This window comes from Athene noctua, chromosome 3 (genome assembly GCF_965140245.1).
Source record: "Athene noctua chromosome 3, bAthNoc1.hap1.1, whole genome shotgun sequence".
NCBI classification, from domain to species: domain Eukaryota; kingdom Metazoa; phylum Chordata; class Aves; order Strigiformes; family Strigidae; genus Athene; species Athene noctua.
In genome coordinates this window covers 31,707,952-31,734,323 of record NC_134039.1, presented here as the reverse complement: position 1 = coordinate 31,734,323, position 26,372 = coordinate 31,707,952, and the positions used below count along the sequence as shown (strand labels likewise).

Below are 26,372 nucleotides of genomic sequence, written 5' to 3'. Positions count from 1 at the left end.
GAAGGTACTACCCAGGTCTTTACCACCAGAGAGGGGCAATCATGCTGAGAAACAAGTTTCTCTGTTGGTTATGCTGTCTCAGCCTCGCTCTCGCTTTGGGTCCCTCAAAATAAATGAGACCATGGTTTAGAATAGACTGGTTTCGATTTGCTCTTGAAGTGCAGGTGCAGTCGGGGGGGAGGGAAGGAAAGCTACAGCATGAAATGAACCAGTCTTTCGTGTCCTGCACAACTGCTGAAAGGTAAGGAAACTCTTCCATCACCTAGGTTGCTCGCTGGTTGCATCTAATTACTATTGAACTTGGGTAAAATCCCTTTGGCCTCAAGTAATTTTACTGTGCTTTCTTATCTGGTGAAAATGAAACTTGCTTTGGTTCGCCCAGAATGCTTTGTAGCAACCCACAGGTGCTATGGTCCATTCCTGCACCTTCAAACATAGTGGTTTTTTTTTTCCACTGCTATGTTTCAGTATTTCTTTCCTTCTACTACTTTCAAAGAGGAAAGATGCTGTTTGTACTTCCTACAGGTGGCTGAATCCCAGCTGGTACAAAATAAAATCTAGTTCCTTAAGAGCAGCATCTCACTTCACCTTGGGGCAAATATTTTTCTTACTCTTAGGAAAAAGTCTTTACTAGAACTGGCAGGGGAAGTGGAGCATATCTAAGAATATGACACTGTGTCTCAGGTCCATCATGTTTTACAACTGGAAGTAGTTGGGACACATCTAAAGCTACAGCTTCAACTATGTAAATATCTCTAGGACCTGACAGCTATTCGTTTAGACAGTCCATAACACTGCCCCTACCAGAGAAGACAAGGCAATTGAGGGTATCTTTCATCTGGATGGAGTAATGTTTGATAACGGTCTTGTGAAAGTAGTACTTGGATTGGGATCAGAGGCATGGAAGGCCTGAAGCTGAATTAAGGCTAGTGACTCAGGTTCTGTTGTGTTTAAACATCGTGAAAGAGCCTGCCAAGCTAGCTGAAATCTAAACTAACAGAAATATTTTGGAGCTACTTGCTTTCTCTTCCTCTCACTGTTGCCTCAGTTCCCCCTATCCCTGTGAAGATTTAAAAAAAAAAAAAAAAACAAAAACCCTCTCTGTGGCAAAAGTACCTGTGAGTATTGCTGGTTTGACTGTTTCAGTTGGTGGATGTGTTTTTGTCAGCCATGTCAGTAAAATTAGTGTAAAAGCGGTTTATTTGTATAGAAAGCCTTGCACCAATTTCACTGGTTTAAGCTTTGCTCATGCGAGGCTTTTTTTGGGGCAGAACTGAATGAGGCTGTAATAAGGTATCTTCTGCTATGGCAGGCTGACCAACAGGGTTTTGCCTTAAGTCCAGTCACTTGAACATTTTGTACCCTCAGCCTGCTAGCCAAGCTGCTCATGGGAGTGCTCTGTGAGAGATTTCAGCACAAATGAGTTTGGTTGGCATTACCTGGGGGGATTAGAGATCTCTGCTAGCCCAGGTTTTCCAAGGGAAGGGATTTTTTTGCTGGCTTTGCCACACCAGCAGTTAAATTGGACCAACATTTGAGCATGATAAGACATGATATGCTCGGTCTACAATAACAAGAGAAAATCTGTGTACTGATATGATGCCTATAGTAAAAGATCTTTCTGTCCTGGAACAAAGAACAGAGATAAATCTAGCCCTGGGGATTTATCTGTCCCTCCAAACCTTGACCGTGGTGGCAGAGGTTTAGATTCAAGGCCACCTCTAATATTTGCTTTGGGGACTGATTAAATCTGGATGTCTCTGCTTGCCAAGGCCTGTAGGGCAAAGGGGCTGGCTGGGTTGGGTCAGTAGTGGTGCTCAGCAGCAGTGGTCATGTAAGAGCTGCTTGGTGGCTCTCATCATGGCCACTGTCTGCAGTGGCAATGAACAAGAAGGGACTCCTGCTCTGCTACCTGGAAATGACCTGCAGAGCTGTGCCCGAGGTACCTGTTCTGCTGGCAAAAGCAAAGGAGATGCTTTTTCCTGTGGGGTTTTTAACTTGTTTTGATTTTGCAGGAGCACTGGGCTTTGCTCTGGCCAGATTCCAGCTGCTCTGTCTCCATTCAGCTGGCCCAGATCCTTTGGCAGTCTCCTCTGCATGCTGAGCATTCTCCATTTCCCACCCTAAGCTGGTGTGCAGTGTTGCTGTGTGCTGCTGAACAACTGCCACTTTCCATTCAGTGACCAGCTGTCCTTCACTGGTGGGGAAAAGTGATTTATATGCAAGAGAAAGCAATAGCTGGCACAGCCCAGAGCTGGGAGCCAGAAATGCTGGGCTCATTACCCCTCTGTGGCTGATTTCTTGTATGACCCTGGGCATGTGTGTTAAAATTCACGGTGCCTTGCTTGCTCTGCCTCTACAGTGGGAACTGCCTCCTCTGGAGGGGTGTGATGAGGGTGAATTGACATTGTTTTGTGGTCACAAATCTGGAATTAGGTGGAAATATTCTGAAGAAACAATTTTTTCCTGATTAGCAGAGTTTGATCTTTACCTGAGTTCTGGGGGAAGAGGGTTTGGTTGGGACCTGCCTGCTGGGGACCTCCTGAGATCAGCTGTGTTTTGTGCTGCTTACCTGCCTGACTCTGCTGCAGGCAGGGACACTGCCTGAAACTGGGCTGCAATCCTTCTCACAAGGCACTGTGGCATGGTTGGGTTTTGTTGTGAACTGGAACAAACCACCCTCTGAAACGCTGAAATTCCCCACGCAGTTTAATTATCCTTGAATTGGCCCGTGGGAGAAATCAAAGTCTCTGGATCTCTTCCTCACTGTTAAATATTAATACGGTGTGGCAATGCTAGGTGGGATGGCATCCCCTCGGGTCGGTTCTGTGCAGGAGGGGCTGTCTTGGCTATGAAGAACCAGAGCATGAGAGAGGTTGGGTGCAAGGGACTCGGTAATGAAGTGACTTGCTCAGGCTCCTTGGCAGCTGAGTAGCGGGGCTCCTAGCCCGTGCTGGGCCACGTTTCCCTTGCCATGGGCTCAATCTGCAGGAGCTGACATGTGCTGCGATGCTGACATCCCTCATCCACCTCGAGCTCACTGTGTGCTGGGGCGTTCTGTGAGTAGCCAGGAAAGGTGCTGTGCCTGTCCCCCCGCCCCATCGCCTCCTTTGCCGAGGGAAGTCAGCGGTGTGTGAAAGGGAGCCTGTGTTTTACATACACACAGGCTGCCTCCCCGCTGCCGGCCCAGGTGCAGCTGCGGGCTGGGCACGAGAGCCCTGGGGGCTCTGCGCGTCAAGGGAAGGAGAACAGAGGTGGGGTGAGGACAAAAACAGAGAAGCCACCTCCCCTTAGGAAATCTGCCCCTGGTGTGCAGGGGCTGCTCTGTCCTCTGGATCCTGCCACACTCTCTGCACTACAACAAGCTGTTCCAGGGCCAGCTGAAGCACCTAGAGCAGTCTGCATGCAGGAACGAGATGGAGGCATGCTGGTGAGCGCTTGGAAAGACCTAAAAAGTCCAGCTAGTGCTAAACATGCTAAGGAGGCTTCTGCTGTTTTCTGGCAGCATGGAGTATTTTTTTCCCTGTCTTCCCATGGAAGTTCTCTGGTCCCACTGTGTGCCCACCCTGTGGGGATGGGGTGATGGTGCCATGCTGTGGCTAGGCCTGCCTTACTCCTGTCCTGCTGGCTATGTCGTTGCAGTGCTTAGGTTGGCAAAGTACTGTGGGTGTTTGCTGAAGGTTGTCAGTCCTTGAGGCACTATTGCTGTCTACTCTGGTCAGCTCAAAGCTCTCCTGAACTTCTGTGCTGGCTGTTCTTCTAGGTTTGATGGCAACATTGACATCGACCCAGTGTGAACGTTCATTTTTTTCCCCCCACTGCTATGTTTCCTTTTCTTGCTTTTCCAGAAATGACAGATGTGAAGCCAGGGCTGTGTTTGAGTCAGCTTGGTACCTAACAACCTGTGGCTCATACTGCAGTGGAACACCTCTCTTCAAAGGAATGTGCCAGCATCAAGTAATTAATCCTCATTCCCTCATGGAACTGAGGGGTGACTCAGTGCCTTGTGCTGTTATACCGAGCAGCAGAGGATCAAAGGCACTGGAGCTGGGGAAGCCCTGGGGTAGCGCAGTGTCACTCTGTGCCTGCACACAGAGCACCTGTAAAAGGCTCAGTCTTGCATACTTGTCTTCAGGGCTTCCTCCTTTTTAGCCATGCAGAGGGCTGAAAGCTCTGCTAATTTAGAGATGAGGCTGGAGCTGCCTTTACCTTGCTCTGCAGGGAGTGTTTTTACTTCCTGGTGTTCCCTTTTGATCTTTTCTGTCCTTTTGCTCCATTCAGTGGGCGTGTGTCTCGCTGAAAGGCAGGGGCAGAGAGGCTTAGGCACTGAGGAAATAGAGCTGTGGTGATGGTGCATGTCCTCCTCAGGCTTCATGACCCCCAGCAAGCTGCACAGCAGGCTGTGCCAGTGTGGCGGCCTTGAAAAAGTGCAAACAAACCCCAACACCTGGCCTTGGGCTGCCCTGGCATCCATTGTGCTGCTGCATGAGCTGCTCCTGGGGAAGGGAAAGGGAGTTGCTTGCACACAGATGTTGCATAATACTGACCTAGTTTGAACACAAGTTTGTGGGCTGAGAAGTGTTTGCCCAGCCCGTGAGGAAGAGAAAACCCCTCCAGGGTGAGGGCTGCTGCTCTGCATCCTCTGCTCTGTGTTATGAAGAAGATGAAATGTGAAGTGTGTGCTTTCTCCAAAACCTGGCTCTTCCTTCTTGCCCAGGTTGCATGTGGAGCATCACTCACACAAGTTCCCTCTGTGTGTGCATGAGCCATGGTTTGGCTGAGCTCAGCCACTGCATGGGACTAATATGTAGTGATGGTGTCCTATAAATTATATAGTCAGTATGTTCACCATCTGCTCTGCACTGAAAGCTGAGTGTGATTGAGACCTTCCCCCTTTCCCAAAGCTTGACTCTTGCCAAGCTTGAAATGTGTGTGGCTCTCCTGTAAGTGGTTCTGATAGAATCAGGTAAGGAGGGAATTTTTTAAGCAGGCTGCAATGTTCCCTGAACCCAAAGTGAGAGCTGAAGCATAGGCCAGCATCCTATTATAAGGCTATGAGTAAAAAGCGAATCTGATTTCATGCTAATTAGGTTCTAAAGGGAGTAAATCTTGATTGCAGTGGCCATATCAAAGAATCAAAATAGTAATGCAAAAAGCAAAGGAAACCCCAGAGTGATTCATATGAGAAGGGGAAATAAAGACAGTCATGGAGGAAGGAGGAGTTTGAGGGGAACTGAATTGCTCTGCTGGCCAAAAGCAGAGGGGATTTGAATCAGATTATCCTCATTAGATGTCTCTTTAAAGCAGCATCAAACCAAATGAATGGTCCGGGGGAGAGCTTGCAGGCATGGTGGCTGTGATTATCACCAGGGATATATAGTCCTAGTTATCTAGCTTGGAGACAAGATTATTAGGGGGTATAAAGCTGTATCTGCCCTCAGCCTCTAATGTGCGTTTTTAGGGTGGGTGATGGGAGATGCTGTGTTCCACATGATCCCTCAGAAGCTGCCCTGCATCCTCTGGTGGTCCGGCCCTCTGCAGTGGCTCACAAGGCAAGTGTGAGCCAGGGAGCTGTGCTGACCAGCAGATATTTCTTGGGGGTGGATGGGCACCCTTCCCGGTGGCCAGTGGCAGAGAGCAGGATCTCTGCTATGGGTGGTCTCACTGAGATGGGAAACGGGAAAAGACATCTTGGAGGCGGGATTATGTCCCTCTGCCTGGGCAGTATTGTTCACCACCCACAGCATCTGCCTTCTTGTGACAGCCTGAGCTGGTGCAACTCATCCTTCTTCCAGCCAGAGCCTTTGATGCCCCAAAGGCTCAGAGGTTGGTGGGGCTGTTAGAGAGGGAGCCCCTGTGAGCTGTGGGGAGGACTGTCCCTTTGAAAGGGAATTGATGGGCTTCGCCCACATGTCCCTCAGAGGCTGCAGTGGGGGGTGATGAGTATGGCACAGAGCTTCTGGCAGTCCCTCTCCACTTTGCTTGCTCTGCGTCTGCAGCAGCCCATCATCCTCCCCTTCCTCTCCTTCCCCAAGCAATGCATCACTTGTGTTGTTTCTCTGGGCTTTGGCAGGACAGCCAAGGCATCATGCCTAGATGCCAGCCAGGAGAGAAGGGCCACGGGCCAAATCTGCCTCTGAGCTCTCTCCTATATCTCTATATCGCATCCTTAACACAGCCACTGAAATTCATAATATTATTCTGCATTCAAGCCTGTGCAAATGAACTCACTCTGGCCTTCTGACACCAGGCTGGTACCTAAGGGTTCATGAGAAGCCAAAGAATGGTGTGGAGGTACTGGCAAGTGCAGCGATGCCACTGCAGGCTAATGAAGCACAGCCCAGTGCTTCAGCTGGAGCTGGAGAACGGAGGCTGTCAGCTGAGCCTTGCAGTCGACAGAACAGCGGTGACAAGCTTTCTTGCCGGAGGGAGCTGACCAGCCGTGGGGCTCACTTTGGTTCAGCAGAAACGTGCTTCTTTGCATCTCATCCTAGACTGGGGTTTTGCTCATGTCCAAACACGTGCCACTCATTCCTCCTGCAGCGCTGTAGTCCCTCTCAATCCTGTGAGGCTGAAACCAGCCTGAGCTTGACATCTGATAGGCCAAGCAGCCTACAGTCAAAATCCCTGTACTCCCTTGGCTCCCTTGTGGGGCGTTGTCTGATGATGACAAACAGAAAAGTTGGAGCTCCCCAGCAGTGAGGGTGAGGGGGGCTGGCCTTGCACCTACTGCCCCTGTCTGTACCTGGGGTGGTGGGGGGCTCCAGGGCAGCATCCTCCCTATTGGCAAGGAAAACAAATCAACGACAAAAGCCAGCTCAGGGAGCCATTTCTGGAGCAGTGGTTAGGACTGGAAACCACACAGGTTCCTGTACCCTTACTCCTGCTTAGGCTGTCAAAGTCTGCAGGTGTCACAGGAGTTTTGTTGGTTGTTGGGGGGGGGTGTGGGGGTGTGTCTGCATTCTGTCCCCCATTTGATCTGGTTTTTAGGTTATCCAGGCATGCTGCTGGTTTTCAGCATCTCTATTAGAAGGGCTTGTATGGCCAAGGTTGAGGAGTTCGGCTGTGGAGCGGCCCTGCTGGGGCAGGGCTGCAGTCATGGGGGGCAGTGTGGTGTTATTTGTGTATGGGGAAGGGGGTTGGTTGTATGGCAGACAGTAAATTGCAACAAACAAGTGCCTCAGATAAACATAATTTCTTCTATGTTGGAGTCGTGAGCACCTTCCTATTTTCTCATGTTGCCTTCTTGTTCAAATGTATTCACCAAACTATTCCTATGTGTGACCTGGAGCTGCAGCTCTCCTGTGAGCTGTTCATTATGATGATGCACTATGCAAAATGCAGTTGGGGCTGCTTAGTTTAGTTTTGACTTCCAGGCTGACCTAAGTGGTTTCCTGTCCCCTGCTGCTGGAGCAAGATGCAAGGGGGGGGGGCGCGCTCAATGGGAGACAGCCCCTTGTCTTCGGCAGGCTTTGATTTTGGCTCCAGAGTTGTCTGCTGGAGATCTCCATGCTTCGAAAGGGCAACAGTGGGGCTCCTCACTGCAAGTGTCAGGGAGGATTCTGTGCTCAGCCTGGCATGCCAGGGAGGTTTCTGCCCTGGCGTATGCACGCCTGAACCAGCTGAACCCACCTGCTTGGAGGTTTGTAGTGTGGCAGCACATTGTCCTCAGCTATTGGTTTCTGTTTTGGTGCTGGAGGTGCTGCCTGGCCCTGCCAGGGCACATGAACACTCCCTATAACCAGCCGCAGGTGAACCTGGGGGGGCATTTGTCCTCCCGCACAGTCATCCAAGGGGGCAAGCTCCCACCCATCCTCAGGATGGTGATTGGGGCAGCATCCCTGCTGCAGGCAGAGGGGGCTGGGAACTTCCCTCACTGTTTGCAGGTCTGTCCAGGCCGAAGAGCTGGGCTCAGCTAATGAGATTTCACTCGTGACATGGCGGGGCTTGTGAAAGCCCAGGCAGTATCTGGGGACCCAAGCCTTGCTAAGAGAGTCCCACCATGCTCTGCAGATTGGCAAGAGCAGCCAACACACTGGCTGGAAACGCCTCTTGCTTCCTCCCCATCCACCTGCTCCTGCCAGGGGAGGTCAAGGGCTCAGCTCCCCTAGGGCTGGATCTGGGGTGGGGATTTCCCCCATGTCCTCCATGCTGCTGCTTCCCTCTTGGGCTCTCTGGAGCAGGGAGGGGGAATGGCCAGAGGAAGCCTGAGCCCAGGCAGTGCTGATCACTGCTCTTTAAATCTGGAGGGGTCTTCAAAGGACAGCTCACTACAGAAGCCTTATTTGGGTGCTCAGCATCACTCCTGGAGGGCTTGAAGTTCCCTTGCAGAAGGAGCCAAGGACAACTCCTCATTTTTGCTTAGCATTATGGACAAGCACAGCTCCCAAGACATGTAAACAAGGAGGGAGGAGGCAAACAATGTTCAGCAGAGCTGGTGCTACTGGGGTGATATCCTATGCCAAACTCCCCATACAGATGGCTGAGTAGTACCACAAAAACCCTTGGTGAGAAGCAGAGCACCCATGGAGGGGTCTGGGTTTTAGGGTGATGGTGAATCTCTTGAAGCTTTCAGTTTCACACATTATTTCTAAAGTCTTCCCAGTTCCTAAACTCAGCTGACTTTGAGAAGGCAGAGCAAAGTGAGACTGAGTCATGCTGGGGCATCCCAGTGGATCCTGAGGAGAAGGCTTTTGCTGGAGCCCTGAAGAACCATCTCCTAAGAGCCATAGTGCGATCTTTCTGAAGGCGATGCTCCCCACCAGCCAGCGCAGGAGTGTTGGGAAGGGCCGTGGGGGTGAGGTGCTGAATGTGCTTTGGGGGTTGTCTCCAGCCAGAGCCTTCCAGTGGCACCATTGGGCAGACATCAGGCTGTGCTGAGGCATTCCTGGGGCACTGGGTGCATCGGGTCAGCGGTTTGTCCTGAGGTAACTGTGTCTGCTCAATAAACACCTCGTGGCTTCTCTGATTGACAAGCCTTTGGGTTTCCGGTGCACATGAGCACAAGGTGAACTTTCGGTGGATATTTTCTGCTAGGGGTGGTTCTGCAAGTGTGTGTGAGTCACTTCACCCACATCTGACACCAGAGGAACTGCTCACACGAGTCCAGCCACTCATGTATGCACAAGTGCTCACAGGACACTGCCATCCCTCCACACTCCTGGGACACCAGCACTGCCCCATCCACCATGGAGATCCTAGCAGCCATCCTCAGCCAAAGCCAGCCCTCCCAGTGTGGTCTTGGAGCAAACAGCACTGGAAATCAAGCTCTCCAACTCCAGGATTAAGACATAATTTTAAAATAGCTTGTTTGATATCTTTGCTGGTTTATTTGTTTAATAAAAGTACTTGGTTAGCCGGAGTCCCAGGCTCCTGAGGCTTTTGTTTCTCTGCAGAGGAGATAAGAAAAGCACATTTCCTTGTCCACTGGGTCATTTTTTCTGCTCTTTAATTATGCATTTGTGCTATTATCAAGGGTATTCAGCTCTTAGATGCAAACAGTTCAAACCACTCACCAAGTTATAATTTTTGCTGCTCCAAAACCAATCAACAGCCATTACGAAGAGCAGGGGAGGCAAAAATGGAGATGAAGAGGGGAATAGATGATGCTCAGATCTGGCTAGGCAGCCTGGGCCACACTGCTGAGCAGGCACATGTGCAACTGCCACTGGGGAAGTCAGCGGTGATTTTCTCTGTGAGTAAGCGTTATCATATATGATTTCAAACATCATTTTCTTGGCCCAGGAGGAAGCAGATGGGCCGGGAAGGGAGCATGAAAGAGCTATAGAGGGGGATAAAGAAGGCTTAGAAAGTGGGAGGAAACAGGGTAAGATTAATTGCAGCAATGAGGCTGCAACATCCATGTAACAGGACCCGGGAGCACTTAATTTGCAGGAGGACATCGTGGCTGCTGTCCCTGGGCTCCCTGCCATGCATTCGCAGCTTCAGGTTTTCAGTCCATGTACTGAAATGAGAGCCATCAGCTATAGAGCTCTATTGTAAACATTTGCCTTCTGTGTCGAAAGCAACATGTAGGTACTTGTTTGGGCTTTCCCCAGTGCATATATTTGACTGGAGGGGTCACAGAGTTAATCTGTAAGTGTGGTACAGCAGATGCCAGGACCCATTTCCCCCGACCCTGCAATAAACCAGGCAGAGAGGGGAGGGAGAGGGTCAAGGTAACAGTGCTACAGCAGGACCCATAGGAATAGGGACTGGGGGTCACTGAGAGATGACTGATGTGGGGGAAGCACAGTGGGGGGATTTCAGGGGGGAGGGTGAAAAGGGAATGATGGAGAAGCATCCTCCTTTGGGAAAAGGAGACCAGCAGGTGGAAACACCCTGGGGCAAGAGGAGCAGCAAAGCCAGGGAGGTGTTGCAGGGGCAGGTATCCTGATAGGGCACTGGCTGTTTTGTGAGGGTCCCCTGCCTCTGTGCACAGCTCCAGCCCACCGGGCAAGATGTTTTCTAGTCCCTACCCTTGCAGTTCGGCAAGCTGCCTGCCAGGGACAGCGAGTACTCTGGGTGCCCTCTCCTCCTCAGGGTTCTCTGCTGTGGAGCTCAGATATGGCCTGGAGTGAGCCTGACCTTTATTTCTGACCCCTCAGCCCTCCCTGCTGTGGCTTTCGGACCCACTGGAGATGGTCCTGGTTCACTCTGGTGCTGAATGCACACCCCTCCTGCTCCTGTGCCTGCACCACGGCCCTGCTCCTCACCCGAGGCACATGAGAGGCAGGGAGCTGAGTGAGGTGGGATATGGAGAGATGTCCTCCCCCAGCAGGTACCTGTGCAGGGGTGAGTGCAGCCTGTTCAGTGCAAGCATCGAGGCAGAGGGTGCTGAGCTGGCTGTGCCGCTCATGGCTTCAGAGCTCGGGGCCAGGCCGAGAGAGGGAAGTGCTTGGCATGCCCCCACTTGCTTGGAGAGTTTTACTTTGACTAAGAGAGAGGGGGAATAACTGAGTCACAGGCACAGGAATGGAGGCCGGGCTCTCGCAGCTCCTTGGAGGATCCCACAGCCCCCTGGGCTTGGCATGGCCAACCCCGCTGGCACAACACAGACAGGCAGGGCACGCCCTGGTAGCCAAGTGCATGTGCACATGTGCAAGGGGTGAGGGAGCGAGTGGCTGGGCACGCCGGCTGTAAAGGGAAGTGAAATTGCAGCAGGCGTGGAACTGGTGGGCAGCAATCGGTTTTGGTCAGGACTTTCACTCGCTCAGAGCCCTGCGGCACCCAGCAGGGAGGGCTGAGGTGTGCTGGGGGTGATTCGGTGTGCCTTGGTGCAGCCCCCCTCTGAGATGTGGCTGGGGTGCTGGGAGAGCCCTGCCGTAGAGCAGCTCCTGCCCTGTGGAGCATGGGGTACTGGAGAGCTGTGCTTGGGCTGCAACCCAGCGTGGAGAGCTGCTGCTTGCGTCCGACCCAGGGCTTCAGCAGGTGGGGTGTGGAGGCTGTGGGCTCAGATTGCCCAAAGGCCATTGGAGAGGGGAAGGCACAGCCAGGGACCAAGTCCTCTGTCTCAGGAGAGCTCGGTTGGCCAGTGGGGATGCCTGTTACTCTGTCATCTCGAGCCAGAGCATCCTTTAGCTTTCCTCCTCCTCCTCCTCCCCTCCCCTCCCAGCTTTGGTCCAGGACATTGAGTCTCAAAGACCTCACTAGAAAGACCTCAGACGCCATAGCTGCTGCAAGGATGGGACTGCAGCAGTGAAGCCCCATTAGGGCTCTCCTGGCCAGGGCAGGTCTCCTGTGCTGCTTCCTTCACCTGAGAGCAAGATAGTAGCTGTGTCTGGTCCCTTTCTTTCCTATGGGCTGAAGAAAAAAGGGAATGTGACTTTTGTTTTGTAAGGATGGAGAAGAGCAACCTACAACACTGAAATCCATCACTTATTCACTTCAGATCTCAAGCATCAAGCTTTGATGTGTAGGTACCAGTGGCAGGACATTTCTCCTGATCTGGAACACCTAAGACCACTGAGAGTTTGTTTAGACCCTTCCAAGGGTACAGGGACCAGATTTACTTGGTGTGACCTGCTTTGCCCATGCCCTGGGCAGTTACTGAGCAGAGCCAGATCTGAACCCTGGAGAATGAGACATGGTGCCAAGGAGATGGGAGGGTCTGTGCCACAGGTCTAGGTCTGGGATGGAGAGGATGGAAAGAGAAAGGTGATGGAGAGCACTATCATTAGTACGGATGGAGAATACACATCAGGTGGCCTGTCTGCACAGCAATCGCTAACAGGCCATGTCCTGGGGGCAGTGGAGCTTTTGAAAGGGGAAACCTTGGTGCCCTTAGACTCTTACCTTCTTCAGTCCTTTTCTGCATTTTCCGTCCAAGCTGGATCTGTGCCCCTGGGACGGGGTCTTGTAAAGATCTGGGCACAGGAAAGCATCCTGTAGGCACTGAAGGATGCCGAGGGGGCTTTTTGCTGGCCAGTGAAGGAGGGTGCAGGCTGCGGGACATGCCTGGGCTGGGGGCGACATACGGGTGAGCTGGGGATGGGTGAGGGCTGAGGAGGTGACACTGTCAGGCTGGGGCGCTGTGCTACTGGGCATGGGTTATTGCATGGCTGGGGCATGCCAGGGGCTGTGAGGATTTCACAAGCGGTTGTTCTGAGGAGAGGGGTAGTTTGAGAGCGTATTGCATGGGCAGGCAGGGGTAGGGCTTGGATGCTTGCTCTCCTCCTCCCCGGTGAAGATCCGCCCCGGGGCAAGCACAGCGATTGCGAGCCCCAAGGGAGACTACGCAGCTTGACAGACTGTATCTCCCTCTGCCACAGCCCCGGGGCACTGCGATTTCGTACTCGGGTGGCCCCTTCATCACCGCGCCATGCGGGAGCTGGGCTCCCATTCCACCATGTCCTCATCAGGAAAAGCCGTCGCTGCCTCCTCCTGCCTCTCCCCCCAGTGCTTCGACCTCCTGACCAAGTCCTGCGTCAAGTGCTCTGACTTGTTCAAGGACAACACAAGTAAGGGGATGCGGGTGGCCAGGGACCATACTCCCCAGGGCTGGGTGGTGGTGGGCCAGGGGGGTTGGGGGCACCCTGGGGGTGGGCAGGTGGAGGGGACCTTCTCCTGTGGATGGCGATGGAGGTGGCTATAGGATGGAGTGCTGCCTTCACCTGGAGCAGGAGAGAGGAAGAGAGCAGCCAGTTCCAGTGAGGGGAACACGGTGCGGAGCAAAGAGAGATGATACAGCCTGGCATAGGGGTCACAGCCTGCCCAAGGGGTGACCATGGGAAGAGCAGGACACCCTCGTCTCCCACCAGCCAGGAACAGCAGCGGGTGGAACAAGGGTCCCATCAGGCAGGGGGACAGTTCGTTTTGGGTGGTGAGTGGGTAGCAGTGAAGACCCACTCTCTTTCCCCACCACTGGAACCCTGAGACCAGCCAGACGGGTGGGTAATGCTGCTGCCCTCCTTTCCTTGCCTCAGCTCTCCCCCTCCTGACACTGCCGGCATCTCACCCCACAGCAGAGCCCGCCCGCGTGGTGCCCACCTCTACCCCGGCACCCACCCTCACCTCAGTGGACCTGCCCAGCACCCTCCTGATCTTTGGGGTCCCTGCAGTGGTGGGGCTCATCCTGTCTCTGGCTGCCTTCTTGGGCTTCCTGGCCTGCAAAGTGGGGAAGAGGAGGAAGAAGAGGAAGGCAGTGGACAAGGAGGCTGAAGGTAGGGGACCTTTTGCTCTCTGTGTCACAGCACCCTGAGGACCCCAGGGCAGATGGGATCACTTGCCACCAGCTTCCCTGAGGCACATTGCTGTCAAGGCCAGGTCCTCCACCTCCACACGGGCAACATGGGCACCCTGGAGCATTTTGAGGAAGCTGAGCCACCCCCTGAGTGACAGTGTCCCATGTCCCCTGGGAACCCATGCCTGTACCTGACTGCCAGCATGACCCTGCTGAACCATTCCTCCCTTTGGTCGGTGTCCCTTTTCCTTCGTTTGCTTAAAGCACCTGCTGGCACTGTCCCTTCTCCATCGGGAACACATACAGAGCACTGGTGAGGAGACTCCCTCTGGGGCTGGAGGGCCATGGATGGAGTGGGGGCTGCAGGGGCAACTGTGGACATCTGGGAATGGTTCCAGAGGGAGCTTCTCCCTGCAGCATGCAAATGGGGGTCCCATGTTGACCACCCAGCTTACCTTTCCCACTTGGGATACCCAGCACCCTCCAACATGTGCCCCAAAAACCCCAGCGGTGTCAGGGCCAGCCCCAGGAGCACCACACAGGGTCATCCCCAAAGGCATCAAAAAAACCGGCTGGGGGCAAGGGATGGGTATAAGCCTTTTCTTGTGGGATATTTCCAGGAGGATGAGGTCATGATGCCCCATGATGGCCCATCTTGCTGGGGCATCAACCAGGGACCGGGTGACTGTTTCCTCCCGTGGGGACCTCCACCCCAGTGCTGACTCAGTCCTGGCCACTCTTCTTGGAAATGGTCTTGCCTCGCTTCACCCTCCTCATCCCTGGGCAGAGGACACCCATGAAGGGCTGCCCTGGGGGATGCTGACACCAGCCACTGCCCCACCACCAACCTACCACCTAGGTGGGTGCCCTCAGGAGGTGGCGGGGCTGGAGGCAGCCGGTCCTCACACCCTGGCTTGCCTGCACACTGCTGGTGGTGCCAGCTGGATGACTCAGACCAAGGGGGACATTACCTGGGGCCTTTACGCTAAACCAAGTGCAGCTGAGACAACCCGTGACACACACTGGGAAAAATACCAAAAATGAAAGAGGAGAGAGAAATCCAGTGTCAAGAGAGGTCCGGCCGTGATGGGGAGCATCAGAAGCACTCCTTGGCTACTCCCCTGCCACATGCCCTGGTCTCTGTCTGCCCTGTCCCCCCAGGTTGCACCCCAGCAAGCCCACCACTGCAGCACTGGATGCATGGAAAGTTGCAGGAGGCTTGGGGCCAGTGGCACGCGCCTGTGTTTGAAGCATGTAAACAAGTCTATTTTTAAGTGGGAGGCGGTCAGGGAGGGCGAGCTGCCAAGGGCCGGGCTGCTCTGCTGCCAGCAGGGTTTAGCGAGAGGGCTTGAAGTGCAAGTGCAAGTTTCTGCCTTTCCCTATTGATTTTTAGAGGGGAAAAAACCCATCAGTTGCAAGGAGGAAGAGTTCTGCAGCAGGAGAGCTGTGGTGAGGACCTTGCTGGCTCCTCCTGCTCCAGCTCCATCTTCCTCTTTGTGTGTGCCCAGGGATGGGACCCTCTCCCTGTGGCCCACCTGGCCCCACTTTGTGAGCCATGTAACCCCCTTCTGTCACCCCTTCCCAGCAAACACGGATGCCACAAGCCCCCTGCCCAGCCTGGGCTGCCAGGACCCTGCTGTGCCAGAGGGAGATGCTGCCCTGGCCCCAACTCCGTGCCTACATCTCAACGGAAGCCTGAAGATGCTGGAGCCACCTGGGAAACCCGGGGCAAAGCGGAGGACGTGCTGCCAGGGTGATGCCGAAGACGACATCATCCTGCTCTCCACTGTGTACCCCCAGCATGAGTGCAACCATGGTCTCCCGCTGCCCGCCACCGAGCTGGGGGCCACAGCCCTGGTCACCACCAAAACCACGCAGAAATGCGCTGGAGAGGAGACAGCCTGAGGGCAGGGGAAATGGGGCTGGAGTGCTCCAGCTGCTCCCTGTGGGTGCCCAGAGCCCATCCTTGGCATGGGCAAAGCCTTGCACGGATGGGACCTGTCTGAGGACTGGGTTTTGCCTTCTAAGATGACTGCCCTTTTCCACTTTCCTGTTTGTGCTAAGTCCTAAGTTACTCCTATAAGTGCTGGAGGAAGCTGAAGCGGATCATGCTGAGTTACACTGAACTGCCAACAGCTGCCATGGCCGTACTGTTGGGAGGAGGCAGAGAAGACACAGCTGGTGAGGACAGACTGTGTGGTGGGAGCTGCTGTGCCATTTGTGAGGCTGCCATTGTGCCAGGATGGGTCTGCTGCTGGATGGGCAATTCCTGGGAACATGAGGCTGGAATAGCAGAAAGGATGGGGGAAAGGAAGATGCAGAGGGAAGTAGGGAGTTACATTAGGACCAAATCTGCTGCTATTAGCTTGATTTTTGCTACTGACCTCAATAAAAGGAGGCTTGGGGCCATATGGAGCAAGTCACATCCAGTAGCTTCTGCTCCATTCACAGTCCTGCCCTCTCTGCCTTCTGCACACCACAGTATCCAGGTCTCTCCTCCCTTTTGGCACTCTCATGTGGTGGCAGGTGTCCACCAGTGCTCATGGGTATCCCCTGGGGCTGGGAAACAAGTCCGTCTTCCCAAGCAGGGAGCAAGGGAGGGAAGAGGGGAAGAAAAAATCTGCCTTTGCTCTGATCTACAATCACTGAAGCCAGGTAGGACCAGAGGCAGGCAATGGAGACTGCTGGACTGTGAGCTCAATGAGCTTGTCTTTATGGCACCAAACAACCATCATTTCAACTCACTGTGGCTGCAGAAATACCACTTGTCACCTGGGATGGATGTTTCCATGCCACGCAAAAGCACACAGGGAGCAATGTGAGCATAGGTGGGATGACTTAATTTCTGTGAGTCTTCAAGGTTTTGTCTGTGTGCCAGAGCTGGCCAGTGCTGTGGGTCCAAGGAATTTCTTAGGTGGTCTTGTTCACCCACCTGCAAGTGGCTTTACTGTGCAGGAAGGGCTCTGCTTCACAAACAACTTGATAGGTCAGGCATTCTGTTCCTAAGTAATTACAGCAGCTGATCCCCCTGGCTGAATACAGCCAGGCCAATGGATTGGGTGAGAAACCCTGCTGGCCCTGGAGGGGGTGATTAGGCAATTAGAGGTGCCTTGGGAGGGGCTATTTGCATGAAGCACCATCTCTGTGGACGCCCGGGTCTGCTCTTCCTCTGGTGAGGCGTATTCCTCACCTGGGAGGCTTCAAGGACCGAGCAGAGGTGGTCAAGCAAGGTGTGGGAGCACTGCCACCAAGTGCCAATGGGCCACTGAGGGCCACAGCTCATGGTGGCACTGTGCAGAGGAGATGTCCCTCTGATGACAGGAAGGTGACTCCCTGCCAAAGCCTGGGCTCTCTTCTTGGGCTGCAGGACCAGATGCTGCTATTGAAAGGTGACCCTCCCTCTTCTCCCCTGCCCTTGGCACTGGAGCCAGACTAGCAGCATCCATCCCATGAGGGGAACTATGGGCACTGCCATAGGTGCCAAGACCCAAATTCCTCACCACAACTCCTCTCCCATACCTAAATGCACTGGTGGAGGTGAACCTTCATCTGGCTGAGGCTCCGCAATGACCCAGGATGGGATGGGTCCCTGTCTCAGCCTCAGGGCTGAGGATAGTCGAGGGGCTGGTCCATGTGCCCAGCAACTGTCTCCTGGGGCTCCAGGCACCCATGGCTCACTGGTAGGAGCTGTGGAGGCTCCTGGAGCACTGGGCTTCCAGTTGTCTGCAGCAGCCATGCTGCCTGTCTCAGGGGAAGCATCCTTGTGGCATGAATTGGGCATCTCATCATCCCTGTGCTCCGCGCCCAGCCCTTTGAACTGACTTTGAGCAACCTTTGTGCATCTGGAGTGAGGAAATGAGTCGAAGGGCACTTTTTGGCACTGGCAGAAGGAATGTTTGTGGAGCCAGAGCAACCTACTTCATGGGCGACAGGGGAGAGAGGGAAATGGAGCAGGACTGTCTGGAGCATGTCCCGTTTCCCACCTGGTTACCACTGCAGCTCAGCCCTGTGGATGTGCCACCCACGCCGACCAGCATGGCAATTTGATGAAGAAACTCCCATACAAATTGTGTTGAAAAAGCCCCTCTTTCTGCTTCAGATAAGGGCTTCTGCTCTTGTTTCTGCTAGAGCTTCAGCCAGGCATCTCCTCTGCGGGACACCACCAGCATCTACAGTTTGCAGAAGCAGCATTTCAACCCACATTGGATTCCTCCACTAGCAAGTGCCTCTCAGATCTCCTCTCTTTTATGGCATGTGGGGTGTCTTCCCAGCATCCTGCCTGCCCAGTGCTCCCCTCCTGCCTGGCCTGATGTCTGCCTGGGCCTGGGAGGGATTTGTAACCTGCTGTGTACATGCTTCTCTATCCTTATGTACAGGGCAGGGTCTGTCCATCTTGTCTGCATGGAGAGCAGAGGGAATGGACACTAAAAAATGGTTGTAAAAATTAAAGAATAAAGTGAACCCATTGCCAATGCACACTCAGAGGTCTGTATGGGGAGACGCCTTCTCAGTCTCCATTCCCCTGGCTTCAGGGGTCTCCGGCATGGCAGTTTCAGGGGTACACAGGACCTTGAGCTGGAGAGGCTCCCTCTGCACTGGATTCACTGGCATGTCCCCTGCACATGGCCACCTGCTTGGCCACCTCCATCCCATCCATGGCCACACCAGGAGCTGACTGACAGGGCAAAGAGTGGGGCAAGTGGTTTTGGGGGGGTGGGGTGGGGGGTGTTGCCCGTCTTTGAATTTCCACAGCAGTTTCTCACTTCCCCCTGAGAAGCAGGAGCTGTGCTTCCTCCTCGGCCCGACGCCCGCCCTGCTGCCCGCACAACTGTTTAGAAAGTCTGACGAGGCCAGGCTTTACCTGGTCACAGGGGTGCAGGGTTTGGTGAGAGCTAAGGGAAAGTCCAAGGAAACCCTGGGCTGGGGATAAAGCCCTCCTTGCTGCAAAACCACCTCAGGCATATCTCTAGCCATTACAGCCCCACTGACCTACCTGTGATGGAGGTCACGGGAGTATTTGAGCTCCTGCAAGTCCCACCAGTGATCAATACTAGTGGTAAAGGACAGAAGCCTTGGTGTCCCTAGGGATGGGGGCTGGTTTTCATCCCTGGTCCTAAACGCAGGATCCAGCTGTCCAACAGAGCGTTGTGGCACAGGGGGGGAGGCACAGGGGGTATGCTGGCTGAACATCGTTTTCTGCATCCACTGGTCATGCCTGCCAACCCTCCTCAATCCCACAGGCTCCCCAGCCTCCAGAGTGCTTGGCTTTCTTCCACCAGTCTTCCCCCTGGGCCTTTCTTCCCTCAGTTTTGACTCTCTCCCCCCTCATTGCTGGTTCACCCACCAGTTTAATCTCCTAACAGTTTACTCATGGCCCAACTACTTCATCCCAATGCACCCCCACAGATCCATCTTGCCCTTCCACAGGCTTTCTGTGGGTGTTGGACCTCAACAGCAGGCAGGGTAAGGTGGGCACCATTTTATCCCATGCATGAAGCAGCGCTCCAATGGCCAACATCCAACAGGGACTGCCTGTCTCTGGGTAGACCCTCCAATCTCCCCACTTGCTGCAAGAAGATCAGAGCTGTATGGCCCTCCCATCGCCTTCTTGCAAGGCAGGGACCTCGTCCCACCCTAGAGGAGTTTCCCCCACGACTTGTTGCCCAGCACCATCCACTGCAGAGGGATGCGTGGGAGTCACTGCAAGCTCCAGAGGACACCTGTGGGAGGCCGTGGGTGACAATGAGAGGCCAGCAGGCCCAGGGCACCTGCCACGAGGTGGCACTGACACTGCACGCTGGCCTGCATGGTGCAGCACTGCAGGGGAGCTGCATGCAAGGGTGAATGTCCAAATGCAGCAAGGAGAGCCAGGGAAGTCGAGGCAGGCTGATGGTCAGCACCGCTTTGGCCAGACAGCTCTGGTGACAGCTGGACCTGACTCCATCTAGCCACAGAGCCCATCACCATGGCCCCTGGGCTGCCCGGGAGAAACAGCTGCTGGTGGATCTGGTTGTGGGGCCCATCATCACAGCCTCTGGGCTGCTCAGGACAAATGGTCATTGGTGGCTGGACACCTGTGGGCAGAGCAGTCATGGAGTGGTGAGACAACCAAAGGCCAAGCACAATTCAGCGAGCTGCTGCTCTTTCTCCAGCACTACTGAGTACTTTACCATCGCCCTGCTCCCTGGAGCAGCCCATCTCCAGTGGTGTCAGGCCTCCCTGGGGAGTCCCCAGGACTTGGACCTGCCAGCCAGCACCTCCCTTCCCCATCCCCTCCCAGTCAGCCTCTACCAAAAAAAGAAAGTACCGTGCTACCCACCAAGCTCCCCACCTGGAAAAGGCCCTGGGCTGGAGACAAGAGGCCACCCAGCTCCCTGTGTGAGGCTGTCAGGGGACCCACAGCCTTCCTGATGCTACTCATGGCATCCCTCCCTAATCACTACCCACTGTCTAATGACAGTAATTAGGAAGAGCAAAGCTGCCTGGGGACTGGAAGCGCTAACAGAGTTGCGGGAGCCAGATGGTGTTTGCACTTAAGGAAAGATTTAAAAAAAAAAAAAGAAAAAAAAATACCACTCAGCTTTGATCAGTCTTCCTTTCCTTCACTAGTGTTAGGATCACTTTTGGTCCATGAGCATGCCACAGAGATGCTGAAACGTGGCACGGGCTGCCTTCCCCCCAACACCCTGCCATCGCCAGGTTTTTAAGGTGCCGAGGGAGCAGCAGGGGGCACGGTGCCTGCCCGGGTGGTTGGAGGAGGTTTCCTTGCTGCCTTTGTAGGCCGATGCTCTCACCCAGGGCCACCCCTGATGCTCCCTGCTTTGCTGGCTGTGCTCAGCGAGCAGTTTCCCAGGGGGTTAAGAGTGGGGAACACCCAAAAACCACCTGAGGGACTATGGTGAGCAGGCAGCAGGTCCCCTGGCAAAAAGGGCTTGCTAAGGGACAGCTCCACAGTTTCCCTGGCACTGTGGAGCAAATCCACCATCCCGGAGTTTGCAGGGGAGCACCCAAAACCCAACCTTGGGGTCCAAAGTGGCTGGACAGGACTCATGATGCTCTCAGCTTCACCACTCTGGAAAAACCCCACCCACAGTCAAATGCTTTCACCCAGCCCTTCTCTGAGCCCTGGGGCGGTGCCAACTGCCTCCAGACCCACCTGCCAGGGTGCCGGTGTGCCCAGGGCTAGGAGGGGGATGCGGAGGGTGTGAGGGAAACCCCCCTCGTGTCTCTGTGGCTGCCCCGAGTGCTCTCAGAGTGCCTCGACCTTTGTCCCTCATCACACACTGAAGATGCAGGAACAGGGACATGCCAGTCAGGGAGGATGCTCAGCCTCGCGGAGGAGGATGCTCAACCTCATGCCATGGTGTCAGCCTGATCCTGCCCCACGGGTGCTCCAAGAGGAGGCCCCAAAGCAGGCATAGGGCAAATCTTTATGTCCCCTGGGCCCCAGGGGGTGGCTTTCCCCCCTCCCACAGCAAGTTGGGTTGTTTTAAACCCACTCTTCATCCCAGTCCTAGCTAGTGATATGGGGTGAGCCCTGCCGAGTGACACAAACTCTGTCTGACACCTGAAGTGGCAGGCAGATTGCATGGGGAGAGCCTCTGTGCTACTGTCAAGGCACTGCTGTGACAGGGACTGACACCCCCCCCACTGCCATGGACACCTCAGGGATGCAGGGCTCTCCTCCTGCTGGGAGAGTGGCTGTGCCATCACACCATTCCCAAAGGGCTGTGGAAGAGGACATGGAATGTGGAAGACCCCCCCCCAAAAGTGAGGGTCTACTTTCGGACCCCCCCCCCCAGAAGGGATCAGCTGGCCAGTGAGATGGCCGGTGCTGGAGCTGGGGCACATGGCACAGCCCACTCTGCTACCGGCCCATGTTGCTTCCTCCCCTCTTCCACCTCTTTATGTTATTTCCCCTTTCCCTCCCTCTTTTTCTGAGCATGGAGCTGTGCTGGCAGCCCAGAGTGAAGCCAGAGGGGTGCAGGGGGAGGGGGGTCACCGACAGTGGGGTGCTGTGGAGGTGAGACCCCATGTCCTTCATCCAGCAGCTCCAATGTCAGTCAGCCGCAGCTTGCCAGCAGCTGGCAGGAGCTATTCTGAGCCTGGATCGATGGGCGAGTGCAGGGGTTTTGGTGACAGCCACAGGAGGCATGTTGGGAGGAGGGCTGCAGGCAGGGAAGAGAAGGTGGGATTTTTTCAGGAGATTCCCCCATCCTCCCCCCGCCTCCACCTCCCCACTGTCCTGAAAGGTTTCAGTGATGCAGATGTCTTTCTCATTTCCTTCCCAATGGGGGTTGCAGTCTGACTGGGTCCTGCTACCCAGATGCTGTGTCCTGATTTGAGAAGCACTATCATTTCACGGAGCACCGAAACTCCAGGATGAAGGCACCTGCAGCCAAAAGCTGTGGCCAAGACCAAGCTCAGGATGGCAATTTAAATTGGAGTTTATGGTGGCGGTGACATGCAAAAGAGCATCTTCCTCCTCCAGAAAAAAACCTGTGATTGTTATTCTTTGATAATAATAATATTTTTGGTAAGAATTTATAAGGCCATTAATTCATTCATGAAGTTAGGGTAATTTTAAAGCAGATACTCTAAATGCATAACTGGTAAATTTGGGTATCAGGTAAATTCAAATACTTGAATAATTTTTCTTTTTTTTTAATGGTGTTTTCCCTAGCTAGGAGGTTTGCCTTCTCTGTGAGCATCCCCAGGGGTGTCTACCAAGGACCACAGCACTTGTAGAAGGAACCCAGTCCCCTTTCCTGGAACCGAGCAGGGACAAAGGATGGCCTCAGAAGAGACATCCATGGCTGATTACTCTCTCTGGTCCCTCATGGCCATCACTGTCCTCCCCTGAGGGTGGTCCTGGCTTATTTGCAGTGGGAGATGCTGATAGCACTTCCCGATCCAAACAGGAGTGAGCACTGTTTTGACACTGGACAATCCCATTGCGAGGGGACAGAAAGGGCTGGAGCAGTGGATTGGGATGAGGGGGAAGGAGAGACCCTTCACCCCCCTCCGAAGCCCCCCACAGAGAACAGCCACAGACCCCCTCAATGCCCTCCTGCCAAATTCCCTCTTGTCTCTGCTCCTCCCCCTCACCACTAATATAAAAATTAAAACTATAAATGCTGCTGGGGTGACATATTTCCCAGCATATTCCCAGTAACGGTCTCTCTGGGTTTCTGGTTTGCTATTCAGCTCTTTAATTATTTATCTCCATAAGGAAATGGGAAAACAAAGTCAGCAAAGCAAACTTCGTGCCCGGTAGTGACACCGTGAGTTATTAAAAAAAAAGTAAAATTAAATTCCCCAATGAGTCATTTAAGATGTATTTAATCAGCTCTAACCACGGAGACAATAGTCATGACTAGCTGCTTACTGCTGGCATAGGCTGGGGAGGGCAAGTGGCAGGGCTGGATATGGATTTCCCTGTGGCATTTCCCAACAGGGATATTTGGGGGGAGTCCTGCCATTGGAAGTCCAAGCAACAGGGTGGGTCCGTGCAGACCCTTGCTGGTGCCCTGCAGCTCCCCAGCTCTGTGCTTCTCAGGCCTCCCACCTCTCCCGTCCTCTGCCCTGGAAGCCACCAGGCAGTGAATGCTCACTTGGGCAGCGCTTAACCCCTTGTTCTGCTGCCCCCGGAGCCAGGCACCGCCAGCGAGCTGCTCTCCTCGCACGCCGCCGGCACACGGGGCTCCGCTTCAGCTTGAACGCCAGGAAAAGCAAAGGGCATAATTTTAGGAGAAGCGTGTGAAATGTGTTCTGGCAGATCAGCTGAAGAGCTCTCCAGCGAAAGGAAAGCATTAACATTTGCAAAAGGTCCTCGCAACAAAGAAAAAATTCCCAGCAGGCAAATCCCGCAGTATCCAGCCACCCAGATGTGGGGATGTACAAGCTCTGGGATGCAGACGGGGATGGGACAGGTCCACTGGTTTGGGAACAGTCCAGGAGTGTCTCAGGAAGGAAACGTCCCTGGGCAGGAGTGTTACACTGGCGGGATGAAATGACGGAGGCAATCAGAGAGGGAGGGACCGCTGGCTCCTGGCTGGGATCAACAGCATGCAGAGGTGCAAGGGGATGGGTTTAAGACTTGTTTAGGACAGGATCTCCCCTGGGTCTGAGCTCCTTTTTCCTGACAGCCCCTCTCCCGCACATGATGGATTCGCAGAGAAAAGAGGGAAAAAAACCCCTGCAGCCTGTGATTCATCCTTACTATATTTGCACTTATTATTAGAAAGACGAAAATATAGCCTGAGCTGGAATTACAGATTTAGTAAGCAGGACTGCCTATTTCAGCACATACTGCTTCTTCCAATAACTCTGATGCTCCAGGAGACTGACTTACACCCTGATAGCATTAAGACATTGCCCCACACAGTCTGGTGATACATCTGGGTGGATATATTAAGCAAGCAAGTCCTTCAGGGATGGCAACATTTGTGTTCCTGGTGGTGCCCACTCGGCACACGCACCACTGGCCAACGCCCACAAACCTCTGCCTTGAAATTCAGCCTCCCGCTAACATTCGCCCAGATTTTGGAGATATATCAGTCCATGAAAGCTGTAGGCAGGAAAGAATTGTATGCTCTCTGCTTTACAAACCTCCTTCATTCCTGACAGAGAGCCTGCGCCAAGGGGGAAGAGGGGGAGACCCTGAGCTTGCCAGCTCCTTTGCCCCTTTGCCCCAAACCCCCAGATTTTTATGTACAAATTATTAACAAATGCTACAAGGGCTGAGTGCTGCCTTCTTGAACCCAGAGGTCTTGGTGACAATACTGGCCCTGTGCCAGTGCTTGGCCCCATGCCCAGCCGGTGGGCACTCCACCCACCAGGGAGGGACAGCAGCTGATGTCTCCCCATGACATCTCTCTGTGCTACCCTGCAATGGGACCTGCTGCTGTTTGTGCGCCTGGCAGTCTGCCCGAAGGCCACAGCATCTTTCTGCATGGGTTTGTACTCCCGCCTGAACTGCTAGTCGTGATCAAACAGCCAGGGAATCTGCTGCAATCTGCCTTTTGGTTTGCTAAGAAACCAGGTTCATTCAATATTGTGGCAGCCTGCAAAGGATGTTTTCCAAGGTTTAATAAAGCAGCAGCCAGCTGCATGATCCAATGAAAAGCAAATAAACTACCAGGTACCAGGTCTCCAGCATCCTGTTTGCAACGCATCAGTGCAAAGTGCAAAACTTCTCAGATATTCCAGCATTGGGGGGGGCAGGAAGACAACACCAGATCCCTGACACCAACCTGGAAATTCAGATGTGGAGGTGCCTGGAGCAGCTCAGGCCAGGGAGGTGAGTAGGTCCCCAGGATCCATCCCTCCGTCCACTGCAGCCCACACAGGGATGCGACCCCAGTGGGGCAAGCAGTGCAGTGACATGGACATTTTGGCAGAAGCATGGTGACCTGCGCGGCCAAGGTTTGCAAGGAACTTGTCCTCTTTTTGCTGGCAGTAAGGGAAAGCCACTGCTTTTGGGGGGGATTTTCTGCTTGCTTGGGCCCCAAGGAAGGAAAGGGAGGATGCAAGGGAGCCGGTTCTTGGGACTGCATGTGACATGGGGCACTGAGCAGAGGAGCACCTGATGTGGTTGGTTTTGCTGTGACACTGGGGGACTCCACCTTTGGGACTGCAAAACACTGGGTGACCCCAACTGCTCACCAGAGGAATGATGGCACCCTTATTTCTGTCCCTGGCCTCCTAGGAAACATGTGGGAGGTATTTTTATCTTCCTGCCAGCTCCCTTAGTCACCGGTGCTTGCTTTAAATGGGTCAAGAGGGAATAAAGATGTTGCAGCCCTTGCTCCCTAGCTGCCCGTCTTGGAGCACATCTACTGGCAGCACTGACTCTCCCTCCTCTCACACACCATCCCGGCCAAGTGCTGCCATGGACCCAAAGACCCAGGAGAGATCTCCCCGTCTCAGGCAGTGTCAGCTGCAATTAAGTACTCATTAAAAGCCTGGTGGTGAGGCAGCCCCGCTTCAGAGATGACACATGTCAGGACTGCAAGGGCTCTCTCCTGGGATGGCAAGGAGGAATATGACCACCCTGATAGTGGCAGAGGCAGCATGCTAAGGGTGGATGGGTGTGCAGGGGAAAGAGGCAGCAGGAAAGAATCCAGAGAGTCCCAGACATGTGAGTACAGGGTGGCAGGGCTGGTCCTGGAGCATCGGTGGCAAGTATGGCCCCACTGAGTTGTTTCAGGAAAGGGATGAGCTGTGCCAGGAGAGTCCACAAGATCTGCATCTGTTGCCAGCAAGGCCATAATAGCATTTGACGTCAGTGACCCCAAAATGATGGTGATCTTCCTGGGACATCGTGCCGGTCACTGCTGCAAGTCTCAGTGCGCTCTGCTGCACGCTCTTGCACGCCTTGCGATCATCATGCCAGCATGGCTCGGGCAAGCCTGCCCGGGCACCATGTTTCATGGGCTTGTGTCTGGTTATACCTCTGGCTTCCACCCAGGAACCATAGGAAACCTCAGAGGGTTTGGAGCCAGGCCTCTGCCTGAGCATCTCCCCTGCCCTGGCTCCAGCCCCACTGCCCTGGTGCAGCTCAGCTGGCTCTGTGAGCAGTGCATCCCTCTTCCAGCAGTGATGCTAGCTGGTCACCAGACCAGGAACTTTTGAAGGGTTTCCTCATGAAGGGTGACAACAGATCTCCACATCTGCCCACACCGAGTGT

At 54.1% G+C, this 26,372-nt stretch overlaps 1 protein-coding gene across 1 annotated transcript; it reads left to right on the top strand.

Moving 5' to 3' along the window:
- The first annotated feature begins 181 nt into the window (after positions 1–181).
- TNFRSF13C (TNF receptor superfamily member 13C) lies at positions 182–15,586 on the top strand. Its single transcript, XM_074901385.1, has 4 exons — positions 182–241; positions 12,771–12,959; positions 13,425–13,661; positions 15,267–15,586. The coding sequence occupies exons 2-4, from the start codon at positions 12,821–12,823 to the stop codon at positions 15,584–15,586; spliced, it is 696 nt and encodes a 231-aa protein (XP_074757486.1). The 5' UTR covers positions 182–241; positions 12,771–12,820.
- Positions 15,587–26,372: the final 10,786 nt, after the last annotated feature.

Excerpts from the sequence above, each read along its gene's own strand:
- TNFRSF13C (XM_074901385.1), top strand. The coding sequence starts at position 12,821 with ATGCGGGAGCTGGGCTCCCATTCCACCATGTCCTCATCAGGAAAAGCC. Across the intron at positions 12,960-13,424 it reads CTTGTTCAAGGACAACACAA|CTCTCCCCCTCCTGACACTG; the intron begins GTAAGGGGATGC and ends TCCTTGCCTCAG. Across the intron at positions 13,662-15,266 it reads AGTGGACAAGGAGGCTGAAG|CAAACACGGATGCCACAAGC; the intron begins GTAGGGGACCTT and ends ACCCCTTCCCAG.